Source organism: Typopeltis vanoorti, chromosome 11 (genome assembly GCF_054136105.1).
Source record: "Typopeltis vanoorti isolate ZY-2024b chromosome 11, IOZ_Tvanoo_1.0, whole genome shotgun sequence".
In the NCBI taxonomy this organism is placed as follows: domain Eukaryota; kingdom Metazoa; phylum Arthropoda; class Arachnida; order Uropygi; family Thelyphonidae; genus Typopeltis; species Typopeltis vanoorti.
This window is the reverse complement of record NC_143559.1, coordinates 39,692,610-39,720,114: the sequence shown is the minus strand read 5'-3', so window position 1 is coordinate 39,720,114 and position 27,505 is coordinate 39,692,610. Positions and strand designations below refer to the sequence as shown.

The 27,505-nt window shown below is 34.9% G+C and overlaps 1 protein-coding gene across 1 annotated transcript in view; it reads left to right on the top strand.

Annotated features, from left to right (window-relative positions):
- Nucleotides 1-756: 756 nt before the first annotated feature.
- Nucleotides 757-27,505, top strand: part of LOC150101458 (glyoxylate reductase/hydroxypyruvate reductase-like) — a 43,219-nt gene continuing 16,470 nt past the window's right edge. Inside the window, exons 1-5 of the mRNA XM_090400801.1 lie at nucleotides 757-1,318; nucleotides 13,037-13,167; nucleotides 19,651-19,723; nucleotides 20,024-20,140; nucleotides 26,838-26,929. Of these exons, the coding sequence (XP_090256927.1) occupies nucleotides 1,248-1,318; nucleotides 13,037-13,167; nucleotides 19,651-19,723; nucleotides 20,024-20,140; nucleotides 26,838-26,929 (484 nt within the window). The 5' untranslated portion in view covers nucleotides 757-1,247. The remainder of the gene's footprint in view (nucleotides 1,319-13,036; nucleotides 13,168-19,650; nucleotides 19,724-20,023; nucleotides 20,141-26,837; nucleotides 26,930-27,505) is intronic.

Here is a 27,505-nt window from a genome sequence, read left to right as displayed (position 1 = left end):
ATTGTCTATCTTTTCATTCCAACTGGGAAAAAATCAACACTGTGTAGATAAGTGCGATGTAATATGTGAAATTTCTTTTTACATAAGTACATCGAGAGCAATTATGTATGGTGTATTGCATTGTTGACAATACAGCATAAATGAATGAAATGTTTATAAAGTATTATACATTTACGTTATGATGTTAAATAATTAGTAAAACGCTTATAGTAAATTCAGAACCTTAAACAGGATGGAAGAACTCCGCAATGCGCATACCGACAGCGTCATTTCGCACTGCATCAGGTTTAACGTTTTATAACCACCACTTGTTATAGCGCTAAGATGCCGTTTATCTAAGTATGACAAGCAAACCAATACTCTTTTTATGCTTTCAGAGTGATAATCTCACAAGCAAGGTTTTGCACTTTTACCTCCCCTAGTCTCATGGTTAAAAAAAAAAAATTAAAGAAAAAATAGGCTTACAAAATTTTATGTACGCAAGAATTAAAACCAAATTCTGGGAGCGGCTTCTAAAATAATAATACAGAGGATGACTGTTATTCAACTGAGGTAAAGAGCCTGTATGTTATCTGAGTACTACCAAGGTAGGCAATGCGGCATCCGATGCAACAACGTGTACGCGACAGAATGCAACATTGATAACATCGATGTAATGTAAATACGCAGACTTTTCGAATGTAAACTCGAAAAGTCTGCGCATCAATGGTCACATATTGAAGTCGACTACTAAGATAAGTTAACATCATCACGGGGAAGTTTTAGACTGGTTTTCTCTTAACGAACAGCTTTAAATCCATTAATTTTTTTGAGCTACATTTTACTGTATAACATCGTATACAATCAGTCACGCATGCACAGTTTAAAACTCGCCTTGGTTCAATACTGGTTCATCATATATAAACGAATTGCGATTGTGTGTGAAACAGGAACAAAGAACTTGGTTTACGAGATTAAACATAAAGACAAATTCTTTCCTTGTAAAGAAAGGAGTGCTAAATGGAGTGACTTGCAGCCCTTCCGCTGTTATGTAATAAAAGTCTACACGTGATCAAGTACGTCACCGTCTGGACGTGTACGTTTAACGAGGGCGGTAGATTTTTCCTAAAAAAAAAACCTTTCCACGTGATAGTCTTACTGGTAAGCTCAGTCGTCTAGCACAACTGATAATAACCGTGTGTTCAAACAGCTCGTGCAAACACCAAGGGATCAATAGTGGTAGAGGAGAAACTTGTAGAAATAAAGCAATGGGAAAACCTAAAGTGTTTGTAACCAGAGGAGACATTCCTAAGGAAGGTATCGATCTGCTTAAACAAAAGTAAGTGTTGATATTTCTAGATAGTGTTACATGATGTAATACTGTGCTTTATAGTAATAATACTTATTACAGATACGACACATTTCCTTGTAAGTCAAAATATTTCATACGTTCAATTAACATTACATGGATAAATGTTTACTGTATTATAGTAAGAATCCTCAGCGGGTTGACCCTCTCTCAAAGAGGAGTACGTGACAGGCGGCACATCGAATTTTCCTTTTATTTTGATGGATCTCGTCGCAATACTATGGTTTTTATTATTGTTATTAATACTAACTGGTGCGCAACGTGCATTCAAAAAAATTTAAACTCCAAACCACTTTTATAGGAAACGCTTGTAAACTCTCCTAATTCAAACGATTAAAGCCTTTTTGGGTGAAGGATGATGCAAGACCAGTTTTCTATTTCCTTCTGTTTCGTTATTAGTGTTTAGGCAACGACAACTTCATGCCAATGTGAATACGTAATATAAGGCATAATAATATCATGCAGCACACAATTTGTGCTTAGCGTTTAATTAGATTTTATTCATATTTTGCAGTCGTACGCAGCTGCCAACCAAATCTGACGTTTGTTCAGATCTTCATTTTGCCAGCCAGCTTCAAATCCTTCTTCTTCCCGATTATTAACTGCAATTTTCCAATTTTGAAAATCCCCCCCCCCTGAACTTTTTGACATGATTTTAAATATATTTATAACATATCGCATTTTTTGTCTCCTCCCCCCTTTTTTTTCCACAGAAGAGATAAGGATGATTTCAGACTTTTCTTTTTAATAAACTAAGTCACATGGACAACAGAATTAGCGATAAGTAATTTAATTACCTCAAAATTTGAAAACTTCGTTTAATATACATGATGTCATATTTAAACCGAAGAGTCAACATTTTAATGCCCCTTCCTTAGCTTATTAAATAAGTTTGCCCATTCTGTTTTCTCCTTATTTGTATTATATTTCCCCCCCCCCCCACTTTTCCGAGTAACTGACCTTCAAAAGTAATTGAAGGATGCACATCTCTCTTTCCTATGAATTTTTAAAGTTAGGAATTGGACGCAAGTAACTGTTTTGTGTTAGTTTTATCCGACTGAAACAAAACGGAACTGTACAGCTACATTAATCCATTTTCGTCGGTTTTATAGAGTTAAGAGGATTCATCGATTTTCTTACGTTTATCTCACGGTCTGGTCGATATTGCTGTCATTGAGATAAGCCATGGTTCTCGCATTATGCAGTTAACGTTAAGACAAAGTTGTTTTATGGTAGACGGCTAAGTGGAACCAAAGTCCAAAACAGTTATCAGAAACTACCTCACTACAAAAACGTGGCTAACATTGAGGTTGTTGCAGAAAAATCAGTCATATAATGCGCACTGTAGAAAATGAAGAAAGCAACAGTACATGTGAGTGAAGCTATTACGTTTCACCTTAATATCCTGTTGTGAATGATTCATGAAACGAAACAGGTCGCGCCCGTGGACGGCATGGCCATGAATGCAATTACAAATTACTCAAAATCAGTCATTTTTCATTCCCTCATTAAATTCTAGGTGAACAACTAGTGTCGTAACTAGGCATTTTTGCGCACGGAGCGATATTTAATATGCATACCTCCAAATTTTTGTGCTCAGACCGAAATATTAAATAATGTATTTTCTCCGGCTGAAGAATGCTTCTTAGTTTTCTATTTTAAAAGAATAAACACACCGTTCGTCCCGTGATGGCAATGTGGACAACACAATACCTCAGCTCGAATATTATTCACGCGGACTACAGTTACACAGGGTTGCGAATTGGTGCATTTTGTACATACCAGTCACAAAATAAATAAAATATACTCTTATTTACTGTTTCTTCTAAGGAATATTAAGAAAGCGCAGTTTTAATGATGAGTAACGCTAACTCTGTGAAACTGTACACTAAAGGAAATACTTTGTCCTTGGCCAAGATCCAAATCTGAACAGCTCAGTGCCAGCTAATCAACAGTTAGCAATCGAAACTAAGCAACAGTTACACTATCATAATGGACATCCTGTTATTATGATAGTAATTTTACTTTCAAAGATTTTATGAAATAATATCAACAATAACATAACATTTTCCTTTTACTCAATTTTCAAATAATCGCATTCGTCGGTGAGAGTTAGATGGAAATATTATAATTACAAACGAATAATTTTTTAATCTTATTAGAGCTCATACATCGAAGCTACCCAGTATGTTACTGTTCAATACGATTTAACGAAAAGAATAGCAAGCAGCTGAATTTAGCATTAGCGACGGGGGACGCCCCACTTTCGAACTCAGGAGAGAGCTCAGCAGGGCCGGCTGAAGCGAGCATCGCTACGAAGGGGGCGCTGCCGCTGGGGCACGGTTCATAAGTTAATTTTTAAGAAAAAAAATTTTATCATGAAAACAAAAAATTCTTACAATGATCAATATTAAAATAATTAAGGCCGGATACACCGAAAAATTTTTTTAAAAAAATTGTATATTGCCGCCTCTTTGATCAGTCGGCTGTTTACAATTTTGCAGCGAGAGCAGGCTAAATGCTTGCCTGAAGAATGTTGTGTCTACTGCAGTCTATCTAAAGTGAAACGGTGAACATGCGCAGAAACGAATTTTCGTACAAAACATTTGTTGCTAGGTAAACCAGTCATATGGTACGCATCTCAGAAGGCTACTGACAGTAGCGCAGTACGGACTATTATTTCGTCTCTGTGTGGTGTTGTGTAATAATTTCTTGTGTGTATAAAACAGAAATGGAATCAAAAAATAAAAAAAAAAAGTTATCCGGTGCACAAAATCGTAAGCGTCATGCTGCGAAAGAAGCAGATATTAAGAAACAAACTGGGGCTATTAATAAATTTGTTAAAATATTCTGATGCAGATTGTAACCAACTCGATACATTAAAATCAGAGTTGAAGAACCGTGCACATCATCCAGTTTGCATGAAGTACTATTGAACAAGATAACAAGATGCATAATTTAAGTGAAAAACAGTTAGGAGAAGATTTAGTTGACCACGAAACTAACACATTGTTAGTCTCTGTAAATTTAGAAGATCCAGGTGAATGGGGAAAATATTGATGAAAAATTACGAGTTCATTTAGTTGAAATGGGGCCTGTTCAAAAGAAAAATATAATATATCCCAGAGATACATATGGTCATAAATTTGGCGACACGTATTATAATAGAAAAATGGAAAACGGGAGCTCGTGCCAAGAACAAGGCTCATTTATTCCGAAACTTTAAATTCTGTTTTTTGCTTTTGTCGCAAACGTTTCGCACCTACTGAATCAAGTAGTCTTGTAGAAGGTTATAACGATTGGAGAAATATAAGTACAACTTTGCATAGACATGAGACTAGTTTAACTCACATGAAAAATTTCTTGAAATGGAAGGAACTTGATAAAAATTTAAAAAACAAATATACTATTGATTGCCAGACTCAAAGCATGTATGAAATGGAAAAGAAACATTGGATGAGTGTTTTAGGACGCTTGATTGAAATTATAAAATTCCTTGGTAGCCAAAATTTAGCTTTTCGCGGATCACCTGATAAATTATATGAAAGGAATAACGGCAGTTTTTTAAAATTAGTCGAACTGTTTGCGAAGTTTGATCCCGTTATGGAAAATCATGTTGAAAGGGCCCTACAACGAAACAATAGGATACACTATTTGACTAAAGGCAGTCAAAATGAAATATTGGAAACTTTAAGTAAGGCAATCAGGGATACAATTTTAGTATCAATTCGAAAATCTAAATATTATTCCATAATTTTAGACTGCACACCTGATGCAAGTAAAACAGAACAAATGACCATTATTATTCGCTTTGTTTCCTATGACAATGGAATTGTCAAGATCAGGGAAAACGTTTTAGGTTTTGCAGATATATCAGATTCCACAGGCCGTGGTTTATGTGCAACAATAATGGATCAAATGGAAAAATGGAACATTCCCATTGAAGACATGCGAGGTCAAGGGTATGACAATGGGGCAAATATGAAAGGAAAAAAATATGGGCTCCAAAATTTGCTTTTGAACAAAAATCCTCGAGTTTTTTTACGTGCCATGTGTTGCACATAATCTAAATTTAATCGTTAACGATGCAGCCAAAGTGAATGCAGATACAATTAGTTTCTTTGCAATTATTCAAGAAATATAAGATTTCTTTTCATTCTCTTAAAAATTGGGCAATCCTTTTAAAGTTCGTAAAAAATTTAACATTGAAACAGCCATCAGAAACGCGATGGGAAAGTAAAATTAATGCAATCCGCCCTCTACGATATCAGTTACGAGAAATTTACGATGCACTTTTTGAAATTTTAAATAATGAAAGTTTTAATAAACTCGGCATGAAGCACAATCATTATGTTCTAAAATAAGGGACCACAAATTTATTTGCTCTCTTATAACTTGGCATGATTTAACAGAATAAACCCTGTGAGTAAAATGCTTCAAGACAAAAATATGAACATTACACTTGCTTTAGAATCTATCGAAAACTTAAAAATATTCTTACAAGAGTATCGATCAGATACAAATTTTAAAGAAATTCTAAAAACGGCAAAACAACTGAGTGAAGAGGTGGGTGGAGAACAAGAATTTAAAACTGGCACGGAAATTCGACGACGAAAGAAGACACGACAATTTGACTACGAGCATCATTACGAAACGCTACAATCGCCAGAAGATAAATTAGAGTGAATGTGTTTTATACACTTCTAGACGTTGCAATGTGTTCGTTAATAGAACGTTTTGAACAACTAAAAACATATTATGATAATTGCAATTTCTTGTATAGATTACTACAAATTAAGAACGAAGATTTACGAAAAAATTGTGACGATTTAGAGATTCTCTTGAAGGACGGCGACAATAAAGACGTAAATGCAATAGAACTATATGACGAGTTATGTGCTTTCCGGAATATTTTTCGGGAGGATAATTTAGATATTCAAAATAATTTAGATATTCTTAATTTTATTGTGTCCGATAATATATCTTTCCCTAACTTTTCAATTGCTTTAAGAATGGTATTAACATTACCTGTTAGTATAGCGAGCGGAGAACGTACCTTTTCTAAGTTGAAATTGATTAAAACCTACTTAAGCGAACAAGTATGTCACAAAATAGGCTTCTTAGTTTGGCGTTAATAGATATTGAAAATGATATATGTGCGGAATTAGACGTTAAGACCATTATTTCTAATTTTGTGAATATGAAATCAAAAACCCTAAAATTTTAATTTATAAAAATTTCAAGTATATTTATGTAATTTAATTTATTTTCTGTTATTATGTAAAGATGTCATTTTTTAATACTTATATTAAATGTTCTAATTATTTCTGAATTCTTTTCTTATTTCCTCATCTATCTTGAGTTCCTTTTATTTTCTTAAAAGATAGTTCCACTTATAAAAATTATTAAAAACGTTTTACAAATTACTAAGAATTTAGTAATTTGTAAAATTAAAACATTTTTTAAACTTTAGTTCAAATAAATTTTAACTTTAATTAAAGTTCATTTTAATTTTGTTAGCGATTCGGGTCGGTGAGAAGGCCCTGTATCATTATATTCAACGATTAAAGTGAAGTGGCTTTATTAAATTTTGAGAATTTTATGAATATTCGGGTTTTTAACGATTATCCTGCCTAGTCAACACCCCTTTGTTCGTTACATTTAGCGAACCAACGTGTCGCTGTTCTGTCAAAATTTATTTAAGAAATTTCAAATAATTTAAATTTTTATTATCGTAAAAGAACCACACACGTCCGAATAGTTACAGGGGCGCTTAGATAGAAATTGCATGCGGGCGGCAAAGACCCTAGCCGGCACTGGAGCTCAGAGATTGATTTCAAAAAAAAAAGAAGAAAAAAAACGAATGCACAGAAGTTACTGTGCATATTTCCGTTTGCACTTACTATGTGGAAGCCGAACAAATTGTTCCATGTAGTCACATAACCGCACTGAAATTTTCCCGTTAAAATAGTCCGATTTTTTTTTTACCCCACGAACTCGAAAGCGATCCAAAATATCAGGACGAACCATTTTCCGTCATTTGTAGTTTAAAGAAAATTGAATTTAAAAAAAAAAAAACTAATCGGGAGAAATTTGAGTTTAAGGGCATCAAGACCTTAGTTTCCGCGAAACAATTCGGCATCAATTGGCAATAAACATCTGTCAACAACTTCAATATACATAAAAACACTACTTAAGTAATAACAAATACATGCATTTATTTGTTCAATACTGGCAATGATCAGCATCACTGTTCTGCGTCCATTTTGATGCTCTCCCGAGGATTACAGCTACAAAATTTATTTTCCATAAAGTATTTAAAATATTCACTATATTAATCATGGCGTTGGCGTATTCTCGTTATTACTAGAGATTACAAGAATAAGCTGAATTCTCTATCAAGAATGTGTATTGAGTATATTATTTTAATAATGTTATATTTTATGTTTTATCATTTTAATCGTGCACAAAGGATTTCTCAGTATATTTTGAATTGCATCAGAAACAGTTGCAATACTCCCGCAAATCAAGGATGAAAAACATTGTTGTACTGATGAGGAGAAAATGATTATACTGTATATAGTTACTGGACGAAAAAATTAAGAGTATATCATTAATTATCGAAAAAGAAAAAAAAAACAAATGTAGGAACAGATGAGATATCAAAAGAAATTGTTTTAAAAAATCTGGTAGACGCAACAAAGGAAGCTTTATTTAAAGTAAAGATTAGACTAATTTATTAAGCGGGAAAGGAAGTCAATTATTTCTGTACGTCTTACGGTAACAATATCCAAGAAAGATAATGCTTCAGACTGTAAAAGTTATCGAACACTAAGTTTACTCAATCATGCTTCAAAGATGGGACATTTTTGGACACTGGTGTCCAAAGCATACACTATTTCTGAAGATTACAACAAACGCAAATTCAGACGAATCAGCTTGTGGCAGTTTGCATAACTGATGATTTCGAGTACAAAGTGGGTACATTTTCGAATTGCACGCAAAGGGGTCACTTGATAGCACTCAACAGGACAAGAGACTGAGCTAAGCGAATTGCGTTTGAGGGAAGCTCTTTTCGTGAAGGAATAAAGTTGCAAACTTGAATGTCTTGTAATGTCTCAAAGACATCATCTAGATGATTTCACGCGGGGAAGAATTACTGGAAAGCTTGAAGGCGGCCTCAGAATTACTGATATTGCCAGAGAGTTTGGAATCTCACGTAGCGTTGTATCCAGGCTCTGGGTAGAGTTTCAAACGAATGGAATGTGTTCCAGACGTTTGATAAGTGGTCGCCCTCGCTCTACCATGGAGCCTGAAGACAGATTTTTGGTTATAACAGCAAAACGTAATCGACGTAAGAGGTGCGTCAAATACAGGCATGCGAATATCTCGACAAACTGCGACAAGTAGGATTATACGCTCGAAGACCTGTAGTCTGTGATCCTTCATCAACAGCTCATCATAGAGCACGTTTTTAGTAGCGTTGTATCCATAGTAACTGGACACCAATGGGTTAATATGCTCTTTGCAGATGAGAGTCGTTTTAGTCTTTCCTCCGATTCTAGACTTGAACTGGCGTGAAAGTGGTACTGCTTACCATCGCAAGAATGTTCTTGAAAGGGATAGATACGGCAGTGGTGGACAGCATTATGCTTAATGGACGCACCGAACTGCTGGAAAAAAAGGCACTATGATCGGTGAACGATATTGCAACGAAGTTCCTCAACGTCATGTTCGATTGTTCCGTGAATTCATTTTCATGAATGACAATGTCACACCACATTGTACACGAGCAGTACAGATATTTCTAGAGACCAGGGACATTAATCGAATCGAGGGAGACGCATTGCTGTTAGAAATTCCCATCAAGAAAAACAAGGCCTTATCCTTGCTCTGAAAAAGGAGTGGGTCAGTGTACCTCAAAAACTCCTGAATCATTTGATGTTAAGCAAGGTACGACATTGTGAGAGCGGCATGGCAGTTCGGGGTAGACATATTCCATACTGAAATGCCTCTCCGCATGGTTTTCTGTAAGCACTGTACATTAACTCCTTAACTACGTCCTTTGGAAATATTTTGCAGTGCGTTTTTGTCAAAAGAATACTGCAATTTCATTTATACGAAACTTATAGCACATTTTGTGTAATATAATTTATTAGTATGCTGACAATAAATTTGTGCACACATTTGGCTGTAGTCATGAAAATATTTCCTTATACAGGTAAAAATGTAAGTCGTCCTTGGCTTTTGGACACCAGCGTAGTTTGGATTTCAGATTGGAAAGGGAAGTAAGATACTAGCCTTAAGAACAAAAAACTAGAGTAAATAAATCCATATACATTGCCTTTATAGATTTCGAAAAGGCTTATGATAACTGACAATGTGCAATGGAACAATTTTTTTGTTTTTAAATAATGAAAGAAACTGGAATAGACAGGAGAGAGGACCAAGGAGCTGCATGTCGAATGGAAAATAAAGATTCTTAAGAATACAGGAAAATTGAAGGAACTGCAGAAATAAGAAAAGTGTAAAACAAGGTTGGACACTATTACTCTTACTTTTCAACATATATAGGTGTGTGAGAGAGAGAGCAATGAAAACAGTAAGAGAGGGGAGTAACTGTAAGTGAGAGTGCAAATATATACGACACGCTCCTGCTTATTCTCAGCTGCATTAGTTGAGAATGATTTAAAACAGATATTATTTAGGATAAAGGACTTGGTATAAATGTAGCTGAAACTAAAATAATGGACAAGTTCAAAAGAACAAAATACGATAACATGATTAGAGGTAACAACATTGAATAAGTAAAATCATACCGTATAACTTGAAGGAACTATTTAAGAAGATGGAAAATATAAGTTGGAAATATGAAGAATTTCAATGGCAAAAGAAGTATTAACGAAAAAGTTCATTTATTACTAGCAAGATATATGAAATCGGTTTATAAAAAAATGTTCGGAGCGTATTTTTAGAGTTACGAGATTTGGGTTATTTACAGCAGATGACTGGGAAAATAACTAAAGCATTTGAAATGTACTATTGGAGAGTACTGCTAGAAGTAAATTGGCGAGAAAGAAACATCAATAAAGATGTTACATTAAATATAAGAGAAACGCGTATTGATAACAGTCGAGATGAAATTCCCCAAACATACTTGGAGACAAGAAATGAATTCTAAACATATTAGAAGGAAAGATATCGTGCAAAAGAAGAGAATGACCCGAATATACATTATGAGAGGATGTATTTAAATTAACTGGAAAAGAGTCAAACTAATGAAAAGAAAAGCCGGAAAGAGAGAGAGAGAGAGAGAGAGAGAGAGATCTGGAAGAACTCATTACAGCAACAGAGACTGTCCTTTATAATGATGATTTCTAGTTCCACTAGAAGAAATGCGTCGCTTTCGAACAAATGAACTGTTTAGTTATTAGTAAGGTTCCCTGTGTTTCCAAATACAGCATAAAGTGAATTAATATAATTAAATAATTTACTATGCGCTTCTAATGTGGGTTATTTATTCTCTTGAATAAAATTTTAAGACTAAGATGATTTTTTTCGACTTAGTTCTCGCTTTTCTGAAATTTATATGGAAGGCAAACGAAAAAAATTAACAGATCTTGCGTAATTTTTAATGATAAAATTAATACACAGCTCTAAAAAAATCGTTTCAAAATATGAATAGATTTAAAACTCAAAAGAATGAGCACACCAAGATGTCCATAATGGCAGAACAGTCAGAAGAAGGATAATCTAAAATCGTGCTCGTTAATAGGCATGATTCTAGTCGCTTACTAGAGGAACTTTGGGGGTAAAGTCGCTCTCTGACAGAGCGAATTGTTTTTATCTCCAGGATAACTCTGGTTTTAACATCGCAGCTAAGAGGGGAGAAAAAACAAAAAACGACCGTAGAATATTGATAATACCAAGTGGGAATTTAGAAATGTGAAATGGAATGACAGCAATTATCCTCGATGGTCAAGAACTATCTAATGGTCGGACAATCCGTGACAACCAAGGGTGGCTACCCATCGATTTCCAAACAAACAAACAAAAAAGTTGGGCTAAAAGTTCCATCTACTACTCTTTGGGGAATAAAAGATGTTAGACGATTCAGCGAAATTCATCTCTTTACACAAAATTGCTATAGATATGGATTATAACGTGAAAATTATAAGTTACCTGTAGTAAGTTATAATTATCTGTACATAAGTTCCAATTTTTTGAAGCCGAAATTTATATATTTATATCAAGTCATCTCCCTATTGGGATTGTTCTAGGTTGAAATTCTCTTGATAAATAATAATCCTACTATATAATAAGGCTATTTAAAACCGCTTTTTTTTTGTTATATAAATTATCGGATCATTTCCATTCTTGTTTCTTCCACTGAATATTAAGTTATGCCACTTCTGGTTAGATATACTTCTGGCAATACCTCGGCAATTACGTACGGATTCGGTTTGGAACCAGTTGGAGACAATCACAACTGTACAACAGATGTAATTTTGTTTAACTCAAGTTCGCTGTTTAAATTGCCTTGTTTGAAAAACCAAAATTGAAATGATCCAATAAAATTTTAGAGATCCGAAATACTATTCATAAAATGCCATCTGGTAGATGGCATTTTATGAATAGTATTTCGGATAATACTATTCGGATAGAATAAAACGATTCGAAACAGTGATTACTAACAAAAACTGGTCCAATTATCGAAAGAAAAAAAAAAAAAAACAGTTCAGTCAATCTTGAACCTAAAATCATTTTTATATTTCCTTTCGAAATTCTCTAGTTTGTTGTCAGTGGTATATTATTTAAAACTGTTTTTATCTTACGTAGCTTTACTTTATGCACCTCCACAATTTTTCAAACTTCGCTTTTCACCCGGCTATCCTTGATAAGATATCATATGAGAGTCCTCCTCCCATAAAATATTATTATTACATGACATTCTCATGGCATACACACACCATAGAATCCGCCGTCAGCACCATATGCCTGACGTCTTTATATGCTGATATCTTTTAAGATTCTTGCGAAACAAATTCTAAATATTCAGTTTGTCTGAAAAACATATGAGTTCAATGGGAGACAGTTATTTTCTCGGTCTATCTATGCTGCAAAGCAGGTCTCTGGGATACTTTTTTTTTTTTTAACTTTTTACACATAAACACACTCGCGGGCACACTCACACAGGTTAATTTCACTGCTATGATATGAAAATTATTTTTGTTCAAGAGCAAAAATCATTGTTTTAAAACACTGTCGTTTAATGCCTGATTATTAGTTGAAAAGTGCATTAAGTAAGATGATTTTTTTTTCAATTAATAATCAGACACTCAACAATCTCTTCATCTGATGATCACTGACAATCTCTTCGTCTGATGCAACAGTAAACACGAGAAAACAGATCCTAAACGCGGCCTCTCTGGTGCCTCTATGGCGCGGTCAATAAGACGTCTCTTGGTCGGAAAGATCAGAGTTGAATCTCGTCAATGATGTAAAGAAAACACCTTTTTAGTAATTTTCAAATATTTCAAGTTTTCCTTTTGGCCCCAGCGTATGCATATGAGCTCATACAACACTGAATATGCTGAGCTATTCCATATAATAAAATGTAGTTATAAAATAAATATGTTTTCATAAATAACAGAATTTCATGTATTTTTAAAAGTACTTGTATTATAGATGCGAAGTGGAAATCTACGAGAAACTGATTCCTATTCCAAGAGAAGATCTGCTGAAAGGAATCAAGGACAAAGATGCACTGTATTGTCTTCTCACCGATCCCATCGATAAGGAAGTACTGGATACGGCAGGTATTGCGAATTATTTAATAACGAATAATATACAATTAGCGTCAGATAATATATTCCTATGTGGATCCTCATGTGCTCTTTTTAACCAGCTACAAGATATACTAGGCAGTTTTAGGAGAGGTGATATAACAGTTATTTTAAGGGATTTGAATGCCCATCTTTGCATCATCAGCAAACAATTGCACATCTCCTGTTAGACTGAACAACAAATGGCCCAAGGACTGAACCGTGAGGTACACCACTGGTCACCTTTAAATCTGGCAGATTCACATCCACCGTATAACATTTTTTGATATCCGTCTGTCAACCATACACTAATCCAAGTTCAGAGTTTATATTCAATTTCAATCTCATAAAGAAAGGGTTTATGCGGAACCACAAAGCTGGCGATTATGACAAACTTAGGAGGCAACTTGGAGCAGTGCTATGGCATAAAGAAACTACATGGAATGAATGTCATTAGTGCATGGGAAGTGGTCAAGGATTGTTTGGGTGAGGCAGCATGAGAGTTTATACCCAGGGGAAGGAGGATAAAGCAAGTAAGGATTAAGTGCATGACTAGCAATATAAATAAAGCAGGAGCTGCAAAAAAAAAAAAAAAGCATTGTGGAAGAAATATAAACAGCATACCCATGAGCAGTATAAAGTAGAAGAAAGAAAGTATGGTAAGGAAGACTAAATCAGATTTGAGAGAAAATTAGCTAAGCAGGCCAAAGTAAACCCAAAAGAGTTTTTTTGCTGCGTAGCAAGTAAGAGAAAGAATGATTATGGAAAGATAACTTTACTCAATGCTGATGGTAGGAAAGTGCAGAAGCAGAAGAAATAGTTCAGTTTCTAAGTGATCACTTTGCAAGGATATATCACCAGGTGGTTACTTTCAGTTATTGAGACGGATGTGATCATTGACGTAGATGAACAGGAGGTACTCAGTATATTGAAAAATATCAACCAGAATACAGCAGTGGGCCTGGATGGGTTGGTATGTCTGCTCGTGTGCTACAAGAATGTGCAAGTGAACTAGAAGTGCCTCTGACGAAGTTGTTTAATGTAAGTCTCAGCTCTGGAAAGGTTCCAAGGGAGTGGAAAGAGGATAAGATAGGTCCACTACATAAAGGTGGCTTCAAGACATAAGTAGTAAATTACAGACCAATTAGTATCTCTAGAGTGGTGGTTGGAATATTGGAAAAGTTGATTATAAGTAAAATTTAATAATAGGTGGATAGGAATATGATACTTTATAGGGATCAGCATGGGTTTGTAAAAGGTAGGTCCTGCCTCAGTAATTTATTCACATTTTATAAGGTGACAGCAAGATTGGATAAAAGAAATGGCTACACCATGATACTGCTAGACCTTGCAAAGAAGCAACTGACAAAATTGCATGGGAAACTATTACATAAGTAAATAGGAATGGATACGAGGCTGGTGGCATGGATGGGGGGGGGGTGAAAGACAGAGGATCGTGTATGATGGAGTGGAATCAAAGCGAATGAGGGTGACTAGTGGAGTGAACCAGAGAGCTGTACTAGGACCGCTACTCTTTAATTTTATATTAATGATATAGCAGAAGATTTGAAGGGGGACATTGTTGTTTGCTGATGATGTAAAACTAGAAAAAGCAATAGTTAATAAAGATGATGTAAATAAATTGGCAGTGTTGGCAAAGGATAATTGTTGTCAATCCAATGTTGTAAAATGTAAGGTAATTCACTTCAGGATGAAAATATTACACTCTTCCTATCATACTGATGGTACTAGTTTACAGGAAATTGATACGTCTAGGGATCTGGGGGTCATGGTGGATAGAGATTTAAAATTCAGAAGATATATTGTAATAGTTGGAAAAATAGCTCAGAGGATAACTGGGATGCTGAAGAGCACACTACAAGTAAAGACAGGGAGGCTATAATCCTTTTTATAAGGCTATGATTCGGCCACATGTTGACTACTGTACACAGATTTAGTCACCTACGTTTCTTGGGGATCGGTATATGGTGGAGAGGATTCAGAGACGAGTGACCAAACTGGTGACAGTTCCATGGAATATTCCCTATGAGGATAGATTGCGGGTGTGTGGGTTGCAGAGTTTAGTTGACAGGCAGAGGAGAGGGGATATGATATAAACTTAGTAAGTGGATTCTATAAGAACTTATAATACTTTTAAGACAATTTCTAACTCACTTGGAAGTTGCTTAAGGGTGTGCGGACTATGTTATTTTCTTGGAGAGTTGTGAATGAGCGGAATGGATTGCCAGAGGCGGTTGTGAGTACTCCAGCTGTCAATACGTTTAATATTATTATGTGACACCTCCAGGAAGTCCAAAGACTCATCGAGGAAGAGTGTGCCAACAGCATCGAATGAATAATCCCCTTCCAATTACTAACCGCGCTCAAACTTGCTTAACTTTTTGCGAGCCATTAATAGCAGAGGCTCTACCAATCGACCAACCTTTGCTGGCAATGATAGGTATTGTGTTAATGAATAGAGTGGGTCTCCCGCGATGAGTCTCGACTCCATGGAGTGCCCATATAAATAATAATAATTCCATCTGCTCTTATTGACAAGTTATCCAGATTATGCAACAGCTCTTTAACCTCATTTTCATGGACCTCTAACTTTTCATCCAATGTAGCATTAGTGCTGTGTACCCTGGTTGATATATCTTAGCAAAGTGAGCACTCATTAATTGAACAATTTCATTAGTTTCAATCACTAGAGTACCATCTGCATTCAGAAGAGTTATTCATTCTTTTTTTTTTTTTTGCATGCAGCATAACGATAAATTTCTTTTCATTCTCCGATTTAGCTTTCCGCACAATACTTGTTACCTTTCTGGCATGCGCTTTATATATTTTCATAACTCAATCATAACTCTTCTCACGATATTCTTTCCACATCTCTTGTGGATTTCTTGCTTAATAAGGTTGCACATCCATTTCATCCCCAACCTATTTATTCTTCGAACACTAGGGATACATTCAGATACCTCCTCATTTAAGCACATTTTCAGATTCACTTGCATTGCTGACAATTTTCCCATTCAGTAACTGATACCATGGGACCAAAAGATAGTATTCTCCGAAGTTGATCATAAATCCAGCTTTGTAGTCCAAATTTTGATTATCTTTTAAAAAATATTCAGGTCTTATGATCTAATTATCCTTGGTGAACAGAATGCTACCACTTCCCAATTTGTTATCAGTCCCCTTTACAATATCTGAAGTTAGATTGGTGATAAGGAAATTAAAACTTCATAAATCAATAGGGTATAATGATATTACTGCTGAAATGAGGTAGGGAGAGTATAGTGACTTGGCTATCAGATCCTGAACATCTTATAGCAGCGGAATAAAGTTTCCAGAGATTTCACTCTAAGTATAATAGTGCACATTTTAAGAAAGAAGACTACACACCACCATGTGAGAATTATAGGGGAATCAGCTTATTGTTTATTCCGGATAAGGTTACCTGGATTATCATACTCAGCAGGATAAAGGACTTTTTGGTGGAAAGCAAACTCAGAGATGAGCAAGGCAGATTCAAACGGAAGAAGTTGCATAGACCAAATATTTTGGTTTGCGAATCTGTGTGTTTCGTTGACTTCAATGAAATGACGAAATGGAAATGAAAACCATATGAATGTGAGGCCTATATCTTTTTTTAAGGATGTGTTATAAGGTAATTCTCTCTTAGTTCAGTTATCTTGGTAGCCGCGTAACCGATATCGTGGAGTGAGGAACGAAGTGAGTAGAAGATTAGGAACTGTTTCAGGAGTGTTTAAATATTATGGAAACCCAGCAGAATATCAATAAAAATAAAAGCTAAAATCTTTAGTAGTCCGGTTCTGTCTGTTTTGCATTATGAAGCTGAGATATGCGCATTTTGTAAGAGTGATAATCGGAGACGTGATGTTTTTGATCGACGATCTTTAAGGAGTGTTTTGGGAGTTAGATTTCTTGAATAATAATGGGATACGTCGGAAGGGTAGTGAGGCACCTCTTAGTACTATCATATGTAAGGAAAGGCTACGATGGTTCGGCCATGTTGTCAGAATGCAAGACCTTCGGTTGGTCAACAAGATTATGTTGAGTTCGCAAAAAGTTGTTAGGAAAAGAGGTAAAACATGAATGAGACGGATTGGCAATAAGACCCAAATAGGATTGGCAAGAAGCAGCAGTGTACGCTCAACACAGACACATCTGAAGTAGGAAGATATTCAATCTGATTAAACTTCTGACTGTTGGTCGCTTGAAGAACGTGTGTGTTATGTTGTATGTAAATCATTTATCGAATGTTTTAAAATAACGGAGGAAGCGACTAAGGACAATGTGCTATGCCTGTTAATTGCACGTATCCTTCTGGCTTGCATGTGTTTTGTGGGATTAAAAACCAAAGTTTCAGGGAGGATCAATTATCAGATTAATGCTAATTTAGACTCATATTTTATCTTTTAAAAGATTTTTTTTTCATTTTTGACAAATTTAAAAAAATGAAATGAATAGCCTTCTTCGAATAAACTAAAAGGTTTAATTTTATATAATCAGTTTCGGCATGACTCCTGTCCAATTTCTAGATAAACTCCGTTACCACAGAAGCAGAGGCGTAGCTAGTGGGGGGCGGAGGGGGAGGATCCTTCCCGGGCGGTACGTTCAACTTTTGCAGTTAATTCTAAAATACAGTCTCGTGAACTCAGTTCAAAATATTGTAATACTACTGCGAATTTTCTTTACAAATTGCGGTAAGTGTTGCTAGTTGTGAGAGGAGTTTTTCTAAATTAAAATTGGTTATGAATTCCCTACAATACTATGAAATAGACTTTGTTAATGTTATCGACGATTTTGCTAACAGAAAAGCAAGAAAAATAGCATTTTAGAATGTTGAAATTAAAGTTTTACTTCAATAATAAATACAGTGTTTTAATTTATTTCTCCGTACGTCGTTTGGACTTTTTGTAGTATTTTTGTTGTGTATTGAGAGGGGCGGCAAAAGCTCCAGCTACACACCACTGCACAGAAGCTTTTTTTTTTCTTTTTTTTTTTTTAGTGGAGGGGCGGGGAGAATTTTTCGGAACTTTGCTTCAGGATTACACCCATTAAACAATCCCACTGCTATATGAAAGAAAGCACTTCGAAGGAATGTCAATTAACTTTTGTTACTTCCGGCGACGACATGCTGTTACGAAATTATCTAAACAAATAAAAGATCTTAAGAACGTTTATAAATCTTTTAAGGCAACTAAAAAGCAGAGAAGTCTCAAGATAGTTATAAAATAGTATGAGAATATTTATTGCAAATGTAAGTGCATTATTTGTTGTTATATAACATAAACCAATTATTCATTTTTCGGTCATTCATGTTTGTCATTTTAGACTATTTTCCTTTTTAGACCATTGCACTATTTTCCTTAAGTTGGTATTATTCAATTTTTTTTTTCCCATAAAATTTCGGATATCGATATCAAGATTCGCAGCTGTGATTCTTAAGACAACTGCTGTATGGATTCGTGATTACTCTTATTGTAAGAATGAATCACTGCAGACAAATTTCTGCTTCCCAGTTGAATGTTACAATAAGCTACTTATTAACAGGTGAATTCTGGAGAAACACACAGTCTACCAAATTTGAAAGTTGTTAACCCAACTAATAAACTACATCTCTTTAAAAAAAAAATGCAAAAATTGGCAAGTAGCATTATTTTAACTATTTTCTCCCGCGCCTACAAGCTACATCTTTCAACTTCCATCTGCGACCGAATTCGTTTCTTATATACTTGTAGGAGTGTTTCATACGTTGAAGGGGTGTTCCGAGAAATCGGTCCAGTCGTACTGAAACGAAAACAAAACTGTAGAGAGTCGCTTCCATTATGAAAGGCAGTTTTTCTAGGCTTTATTTTTTCTCCCCCTTCTAATACTGAGTTAGTGTGGTCTTAATAGAAAAGTGCGTTTCCATTGGTGGGGGTGGGGAGAGACTGCGATTTTTCATCGAGATGAAGATGAACGAACAGACATTTATGCTCATACAATTTACTACTGTAATACACGTCCTTAGCAATCGTGGGAATTTCAGTCCAGATATGGGATGGTTAATAAATTGCAACTAGATGAAATATGATATTAAACATTCCGAATAAATGAGATAGTTTTAATAACACTTATAAAGTAAATAAGGTTTATTTAATATTTGTAAATGAACTTATTTTTTCCTTATGGAATGTCTTCAGAGAGAAGATGGTAACAATATACAGTACATAATATAAATGCAAATTATGTTCTGTGAAAATTTCAGTTACATATATTTGAAGAAAACAAGTTTTTTTTTTTTTTTTAGTTATTTAGCTTTCATTGCTATTTTGCTATACATAATTAGAATTTATAGGATTTTTCTATTCACAAACTATGTTAATAATACTGAAAAATATACTGTAATCCCAAATAATCGAAGTTATCCGAAATGAATATACAAAATGCTTTTCTCATTGATAGGTCCACAACTGAAAGTTGTAGCTACCATGTCAGTTGGTTATGAACATATTGATTTGAACGAATGCAAGAAAAGGTAGGGAATATATAGTTTCATCTAGTACTATAAGTATATATTATTGTGTTAGACTCATCATCACTCTTCTTTAGATAATGACCAGATAATGATAATATACCAGATAATGACCACTGCAAGAGTGAATTCCGAGAGTATTTAAAAAGTTATTAATAATCGGATATTTTAATAATGAGCTTAAACTATCATACCTGGCGATGGCAGGACCCCTATGCCAGTAGCTAATTACTTTGTATAGCAAGTATTTCAATTTTTTTGAAGTTTGTATAAAGATATTAATAATCAATTTTTTTCTCCAAGGAACGTCGTCGTTAGCAATACGCCTCACGTGTCCACTGACTCCGTTGCGGAATTCACAGTTACCCTAATGCTGGCAGTTGGAAGAAGGCTTTTTGATGCGGCGTCGGCGATTAAAAAGTAAAAATTAAAGTACTTATAAATATCAGTTTGTTTCATGTGTGATAACTAAAATTTTGTAACACATTTAGAATTATTTTGCCAATGATTCCGTGCTATGAAAAAGTATTTTTTTTTTACTCAACAGAAAATAACATGTTTTTTATTGGATGCATTTGCTAAACTTCCTGAAAGGCAATAAAATCATTGCTTTAAGATAGTAAAGAGATATAGAACTGCATGCTGGTTGCCGTCTTTTTCAACAAAACTGAAAGAGGCTGGTCCTGAAGTCAGATAACTAAAACCCAAGTAACACATTCTATATTAATGTAACACTGCCGCTATATTACATGACGTACTGAATAAATATATAGCACAGTGATGCTGTGTGTGATCCAAGAGAAATAAGAACCCGTAGATGTGTTTCTTGACAAACTGGAGGTTGCAGTATTCGGAGAAAACAATGCGAGGAAGATATTCCAAATAATAAAGATATTGAAAGAGGAAAAGTTGGTTAGATATCTGAAACAAGTAGACAGTGATCAACACTTACTCGTGTTTCCTTTTTGCAATGCTAGCTGAGCAGAATATCACCCGTGATAATCCTTATAGAAGAGACATGAGACAAAAAAAATAAAGCGTCTACGAGAAAGTGATTATTGTGGATCTGTAAGAGAGCGGACAGCAATGGATTAGCTTTCTGTCTTCAGGATGGCTTTGATCATTTTGGGGGAGGTTTTTTTGACACACCCGAAATATAAGAACAATATTCTAAGGTTGGGAGGATTTGGGACAATCACGTGTTTAAATGTATAACATCGAGTGGAAAGAAATATCTAGTTTCTTGGAAGCGAAAGAGAATACGGATGTAATATGCTTGTCCCAGGGATGGCTAGAGATGTCAAATCTATTCCAGTAAGAAATGTGATCTTGCCTGCAGACCCTTTTCTCAAAGCCTAATACTACTTAAGGATGACCCCAAATGGTACCACTTACAGGGATTAACAGTAAGGAAATTACTGTTCATACTAGTACCAATGGTGAAAATAATTTCTCCTCCTTTATAACTATAGTTCGCCCACCATTTGTAGATCCCTCCTTGGCATTTTGCCAAGAATAGTCGATTCATGCTGAAGGGGAGAAAGAAATGAAGAATGTACGAATTGGTCGCCAACATGCGAAATCACGTGCTTTCTTATCTGTCGCTGTACTAGTACTAGCTTGATTTTTGTTGTCGCTTTTTTTGCATTTTTTTTTATTATTAATTTGTGATGGATCCAGTACAGTCAACAAGTTCTGTTGTTAAACGTTTCAGTAGCTCTTGCAAAAGAATATTGAATAATGTGCTGACATTCTGCGAAAAAGAATCGTCAGAAGGCCGTCTTCTTGTTCCCCTTTCTCAAGTCATAAAAAGTGCAATTGCGGGCGTATCGGGGTCGACTATTAAAAGACTATTCTTAGGGAATCAAAAGGTGAAGGTAAGCCAAAATTTAAATCTCCTAAAAAAAAGCTCCAGAGAAAGAAAACCATCGAAACCGTAGCTTTGAATGATTTTGATGTAGACATTATAAGAACTATTCACGAATTTTACGTAGTCGAGAAAAGAGTGCCAACTGTTCCGAAATTGATTCCGGTGCTTAAAGAAAAAATTAATTTTCTTTGGAAAAGAGAAACTTTAAGGAAAATACTTAATGAAATCGGATTTTGTTTTAAAAAGTCCCAGAATAAAAGGAAACTTATCATGGAGCGAAGTGACATTGTTTTATCTAGAACGCAGTATTTGAGAGCAATATGACGTTTCAGGGAGGAGAAAAGCCCGATTGTGTATCTAGATGAAACTTGGATTGATAGTAATTTAACTTATGGAAAATGTTGGCAGTCTAAAGAAGAATGCGGAGTGCTACAAACCGGAAATGCCTCGCGGCGCATAATATTTTTGTGTACAGGTGGAGAAATGGGTTTTTTACCGAATTCAAACTTACCATACAAAGTCAATTCAACTATTGGAGATTACCATGGGCAAATGAATTCTACGATCTTCGAAAAGTGGGCAGAAGAAAAACTGATTCCAAACCTTCCTAAAAATGCTGTTGTTATAATTGATGACGCTTCATATCACTCTATTCGATTATACAAAGTTCCAAATTGGTCTAATAAGAAGCAAGTTCTTATGGTTTGGCTCTCTGCAAATAACATTTCTCATTCCCCAGATAAGCGAAAAATTGAATTGCTTAATTTGGTCAAAAGAAACTCGCCCACAACTAAACTATTTAAATTCGACACGATACTCAAAGAGCATGGATTTCTAGCTTTGAGGCTACCACCATATCATTGCGATATTAATGCTACTGAGTATGTTTGGGCAGAAGTGAAAAGTTTCATTCGCCATCGCAACGTAACTGGGGATATTGACATGTCGAAACTTTTTAAGCTTTCAGAACAGGCGATTGAAAGTATTACAGTTCAAAACCGAGGAAAATATTGCTCTCATGTCACCTCATTGGAAAATATATATTGGGACAGAGACGGAATTATCGAAGAATTATGCGAACGTTTGGTGATCAGTTTAAGTGAAAGTGATGGCGATTCGGACACCGATTCAGATGACTCTGAAGATTAAAAGAATTTGACAATGGTATTTTTTCCAACATTTTTTTTTGCATGGGTTTGTTAAAAGAGTCACAACAAGTCATAAATAATTAATCAGTTTAGGACATTAAAGTGTTTCAGTTCTCTCAACTGTATGTTTAGAATATCTAAGTTCATTTGAAATAATTTCTGTTTTTCTGTATAATTATTTTTATTTTATAGAAAACTTTCTTAAAAATAAATTTAGTTACATTTTTGTTTTATGCTATACCTTTTTTACTTTTGTTAACGCTCTACGTACATTTTTCCAACTGTTATACAAGCAAAATAGTTACACTTTAAAAACAGCAATGTTCGTAAAAGAAAAGCTAAATTATCCAACCTGTAATAATAAACAAACTCATCCCAGAAGACAGACTGATTACCCTATTATCGGAATGGATTCTCCTTTTTCTGACACGCGCAGAAGTGTCGAGGGACCTCTAATCGGTGGGCGAACTATACTTATAGAAGTATTCACTGAAGAGCAGACATCAGTAATATCAGAAATTTTAAATCAAAGTTTCTTATATCATTGATTTCTGAACTTAACAAGCATACTGCATCAACAACAAAAGTAATTGGAAATTACTGCATAAAAATGCCCGCATCAAGAACATATACCACATTTCCAAGTCATACTTGAGGAAGGTAAGACTGTCCCTTGAGAAATGGAAACAAATACTGCTAAAAAAAAAAAAAAAAGTAGAGTCCAGAAATTGTAACAAACTGCTAACGACTGAAAATCTGAGATGCACAAGTCTCGCAACCGAAGCAGCCACGTATTCCATAGAAGGCAAAACGACACAAATCTCGTTCGTGGTGATATTGAAGTGCTTTTACTTTTGTAAATTTCCTAATTTCGATGCTTCAATAACTTTTATGCGTGTAATTCACCATAAAAGAAATGAAATTGAAAATACCTATGGCAATGTATAAGTTCTAGATTCAATGCCATTACTTTTTTCACCAATTAATCTTGAATAATTACAAGTTATAATTTCATGATTATTACGAACGTCTGTCCAAATATTTCGATGGAAATACAAATTAGACCTCATCATGACGACGATGTTACCTTCTAAATAGTAGAAAGGGGTCTATGCATTCATGCTGCTGGCCTGGTTGGTCAAGTGGTTAGCGTACCCAATCTCCAACCAAACAGGTCGCTAGTTCGAATCTCGCCATGGGCATTGATGTTTGTGATTAGCTTTAGGGTGGGAGATGAATTTCATCATCCGGTGTGAGACCGCCGTTCCGCTTATTGAAGGCCTGAAGTGGCTTGAAAAAATTCCATGTTTGGTCTCTAGAAGAAGGTTTCCGGGACTATGTAAAAAATAAATTAAAAAAAAAAATCGATATAAATGGAAAAAATTCCTTAGCCTACCCACGGTATACAAATATACTATAGAGTTTATCAATAACCTTTCTTGGGTGAGAATCCCCCCGCTTTTTTTTAAATTTTTTATTTTTTTAAAGAATCGTAGAGAAACTTTGAAAGTTCAGGAGGCTTTTTTTTTTCTTACACTTCGAGCTGGCTCGAACCTTTTGAATAAAGAAAATCACAATCCCTGATAAGATTTCAATCTAGGAAGAATGTAAGGAGGCTTTCAACGCGTGCATTTCTGTCTCTTCATATGTTACGAGCTTCAGGAAACTTACGCGGACAAGATGCAGGACGAGGAAGACTTCATAGCCCTTCCCCATGAAGCATTCAGCAGTAATGTTTCATGAATATCTGTTTCAAACGCGTCACCTTCCCAATTTCGTTACGCTAGCTCTATTCGCCTTAGAAGGTTGCCTCATCCTGATATCATTATCGTTTTGCCCGCCTTCTTGAAATGCCGAACTACTACATTAACATTTATAGGCTAGAGATACTACATGCTACGACTACAGCAATAAGGACGGTCTGAAGTGATTTGAAAAAGTCACTTCAGGCCTCCAATAAGCGGGTCGGTCTTTTCTCAAACCGAGCGATGAAATTCATCTACCACCCACCAAACACGATCACATACATCCATGCCTACGGCGGGATTACAAATTGCAGCTTGTTGTTGGATCTAATCTCTCAGCCAACCAAGCTGCCAAATAAAGATTTGAAACTCCATCTGCATTAATTTGTCCAGTATTTCAAGTTACTCCGTTCAGAAATCTTGAAGTCCTGTCTGCAAGATTAAATAATCTAATTTTTAGGCAAAAGAAAGAAAAAACATGAATGATATAATATAAGCCTAAAAATTATAAACAGTTCCTCGTTAATCAGGCTACTGAATAAATCAAGAACGATAACTTTTCCCGTGACAGTTCTATTTCACGATTATCTCGGTTTCCGTAGAAACGTGCAGAAAAGCAAGCGATTTTCTTATAATAATTAAATTAAATATATATATTATATATATAAATACTTTATATATAATTCCCTGCAAAAATATAAGATATGAGCTGAAAAAACTTGCGGCAATGCCGAGAATAATCTAAAGTAACCTTGAGTAACGTATGGGAAATTGTAATAATTGTAATACAACAGCGTGCGATAGTATAAAGAGCAACATTATATCACAAAAAAAAAACGTTTGGACAGCGTAATGACTTGACTAACTGCTCTGCAGTTAGCTGAAAAACGTAATTTCCCGGTTAAATACATTTAACACTAATTCCTTCATGCTGGAATGGATGGTTTTATCGAGAGAGACTTATTTTTGGAGATTATATTGGCAAAGCGATTTCTTTCCAAGTCGACGTAGATATCGTACACGCGTGTATCTCAAAATAAAGTCCTTAACATACCAGTGAATGTTGGCGCAATTTTTTTTTTTTTTTGAAATGCTATTATACAATGATAAACTAGCAAGTATCTGCAATGCTCCCCCCCTCTCTAAATTGGTTAATACTGCTGAATGCATACGGGGGGGGGATGACGTTAATTAACAGTTGTCTTTCTGAATTATACTTCATGAACAAAATCGCTCAGATGAATACGTCAACTGAAAAAGAACGGCGCGAGTTCGATTTTTTGTGAAATGAAAAGTATATAACAGGAGCAAAAATTCATTGGAAAGCTTAAAGAACAGCATGAATACAATGTTTCATTACAGCGACCCATATACGAATGGTATCACATACAGGGTGGTTCAAAAACGGCCGAACAAGCATCGTTGATAAACGAACGATGATCAGCATTCATCCACATCAAAACTGATAACGTTGAAAAGGCACGCACTCATTATCGACAGTAGGAGGGTGAGTGACAATTAAATGGAACCCAACGTGCGCTTTTGAATTACTCAGAAGTGTTATGAAAGACTACGTGAAGTATATGAATCAATGTACATGGGCTGCTAAACAGCTTTTGTTTTTTTGTTTTTTTTTTAAACAGGCATACAAACAATGTGCCATGTTATCATAAAGCATATTCTAGGATGTACTTAAATTATACTTACCCATGATGCTTGTATTTCCTTCAGTAGAGGTATTAAATACAATATTTTACCTATAACAAAAATATAAGTGAAGAATTGCTACTGATTTCTCAATGGACATCATATGGTCATTCAGAATGTTATTCTGAAATGACCGAGTGTTTGATTTTGATCAGCATTTAGATTCCAAGGCAAACGATAATAGCAAGTTTTAAAACTTATTGTTTGTAAACTAAGCTATGTAAACTTTCTTTCTACAGTTTTAAAATTATTCTATCAGAAAAATCCATGTTTTCAACTGGATATTGTGCTATTGAACGAAGAAAACCGATTTTAGGCAAATAAATACACGTTTCGGGAAAGAAAAAAAAAACGAATAAATATTTAAAAAAGTCCATAATTTTCTAAGACAAACGTTTTGCTGGATTAGAAAAAATATTCAATGCATGAAAAAAAACTATTATATTACAATTCAAATAAACCATATTTAAGAATAATGTTCGAAGAAGAAATACAATAAGCCATGGCGACTGTCGAAAAGCATAAAAAATTAGTGAAGGATTAGAGTTAAACATTCCTATATGGTAGTGTCATTGTGATATCTAATTATTTAAAAATATAAATTATACATTTGGAGAGCTGATTTTTTTTTGTGTTATTTTTTCCAGTGGTGAATGGATTCATTCTTGGAGTCCTTTATGGCTCTGCGGCCAGGGACTTACTGGAGCTACAGTAGGAATCGTGGGAATGGGAAGAATCGGTAAGTTATCTTCTCATAAATCTATATTGAAACTGTGATGTTAAGATTTAAGTTTCCTACATGAATTACGATTACATAAAAGATATATGAAGTAAATTTCTGACATTTTCCCCTCTTTTTTTGGGGGGGGGGAGGTAACAGCCAAAATCTGTTCTGTAACAATTTTATTAAGTTAATTTTTCTTTAACTTAATTTTGGAATGAAAAATTTCGAAGAAAACTGTTTGGTGATTACTTCTCGATCGAATTCTAGCAGTCACCGTACGATACCTCCGAGTACATTGTATCCATAAAAGAACCAATACAGAATTTCTCGTACTCATCATGCTGAACGATATCCTTAGTATTGATACTTATCTATTTAAAATACAGAGAAATGATTTCAAGTGAATATCGCGTGAAGAATTAAATTCGGAAATACGAAAAATCCCTCAAGAAGCACAATTTGGAATGCTCTTTGGTAAGACTAAAAAAACGTTTGATTGTAGCCTAAAGCTGTAGGCTACAATCAAAACTCTTGTTACCTCAGTGATGAACGATCTTGTGTACAAGACTTTTTTCATCGGCAAATGAGGAC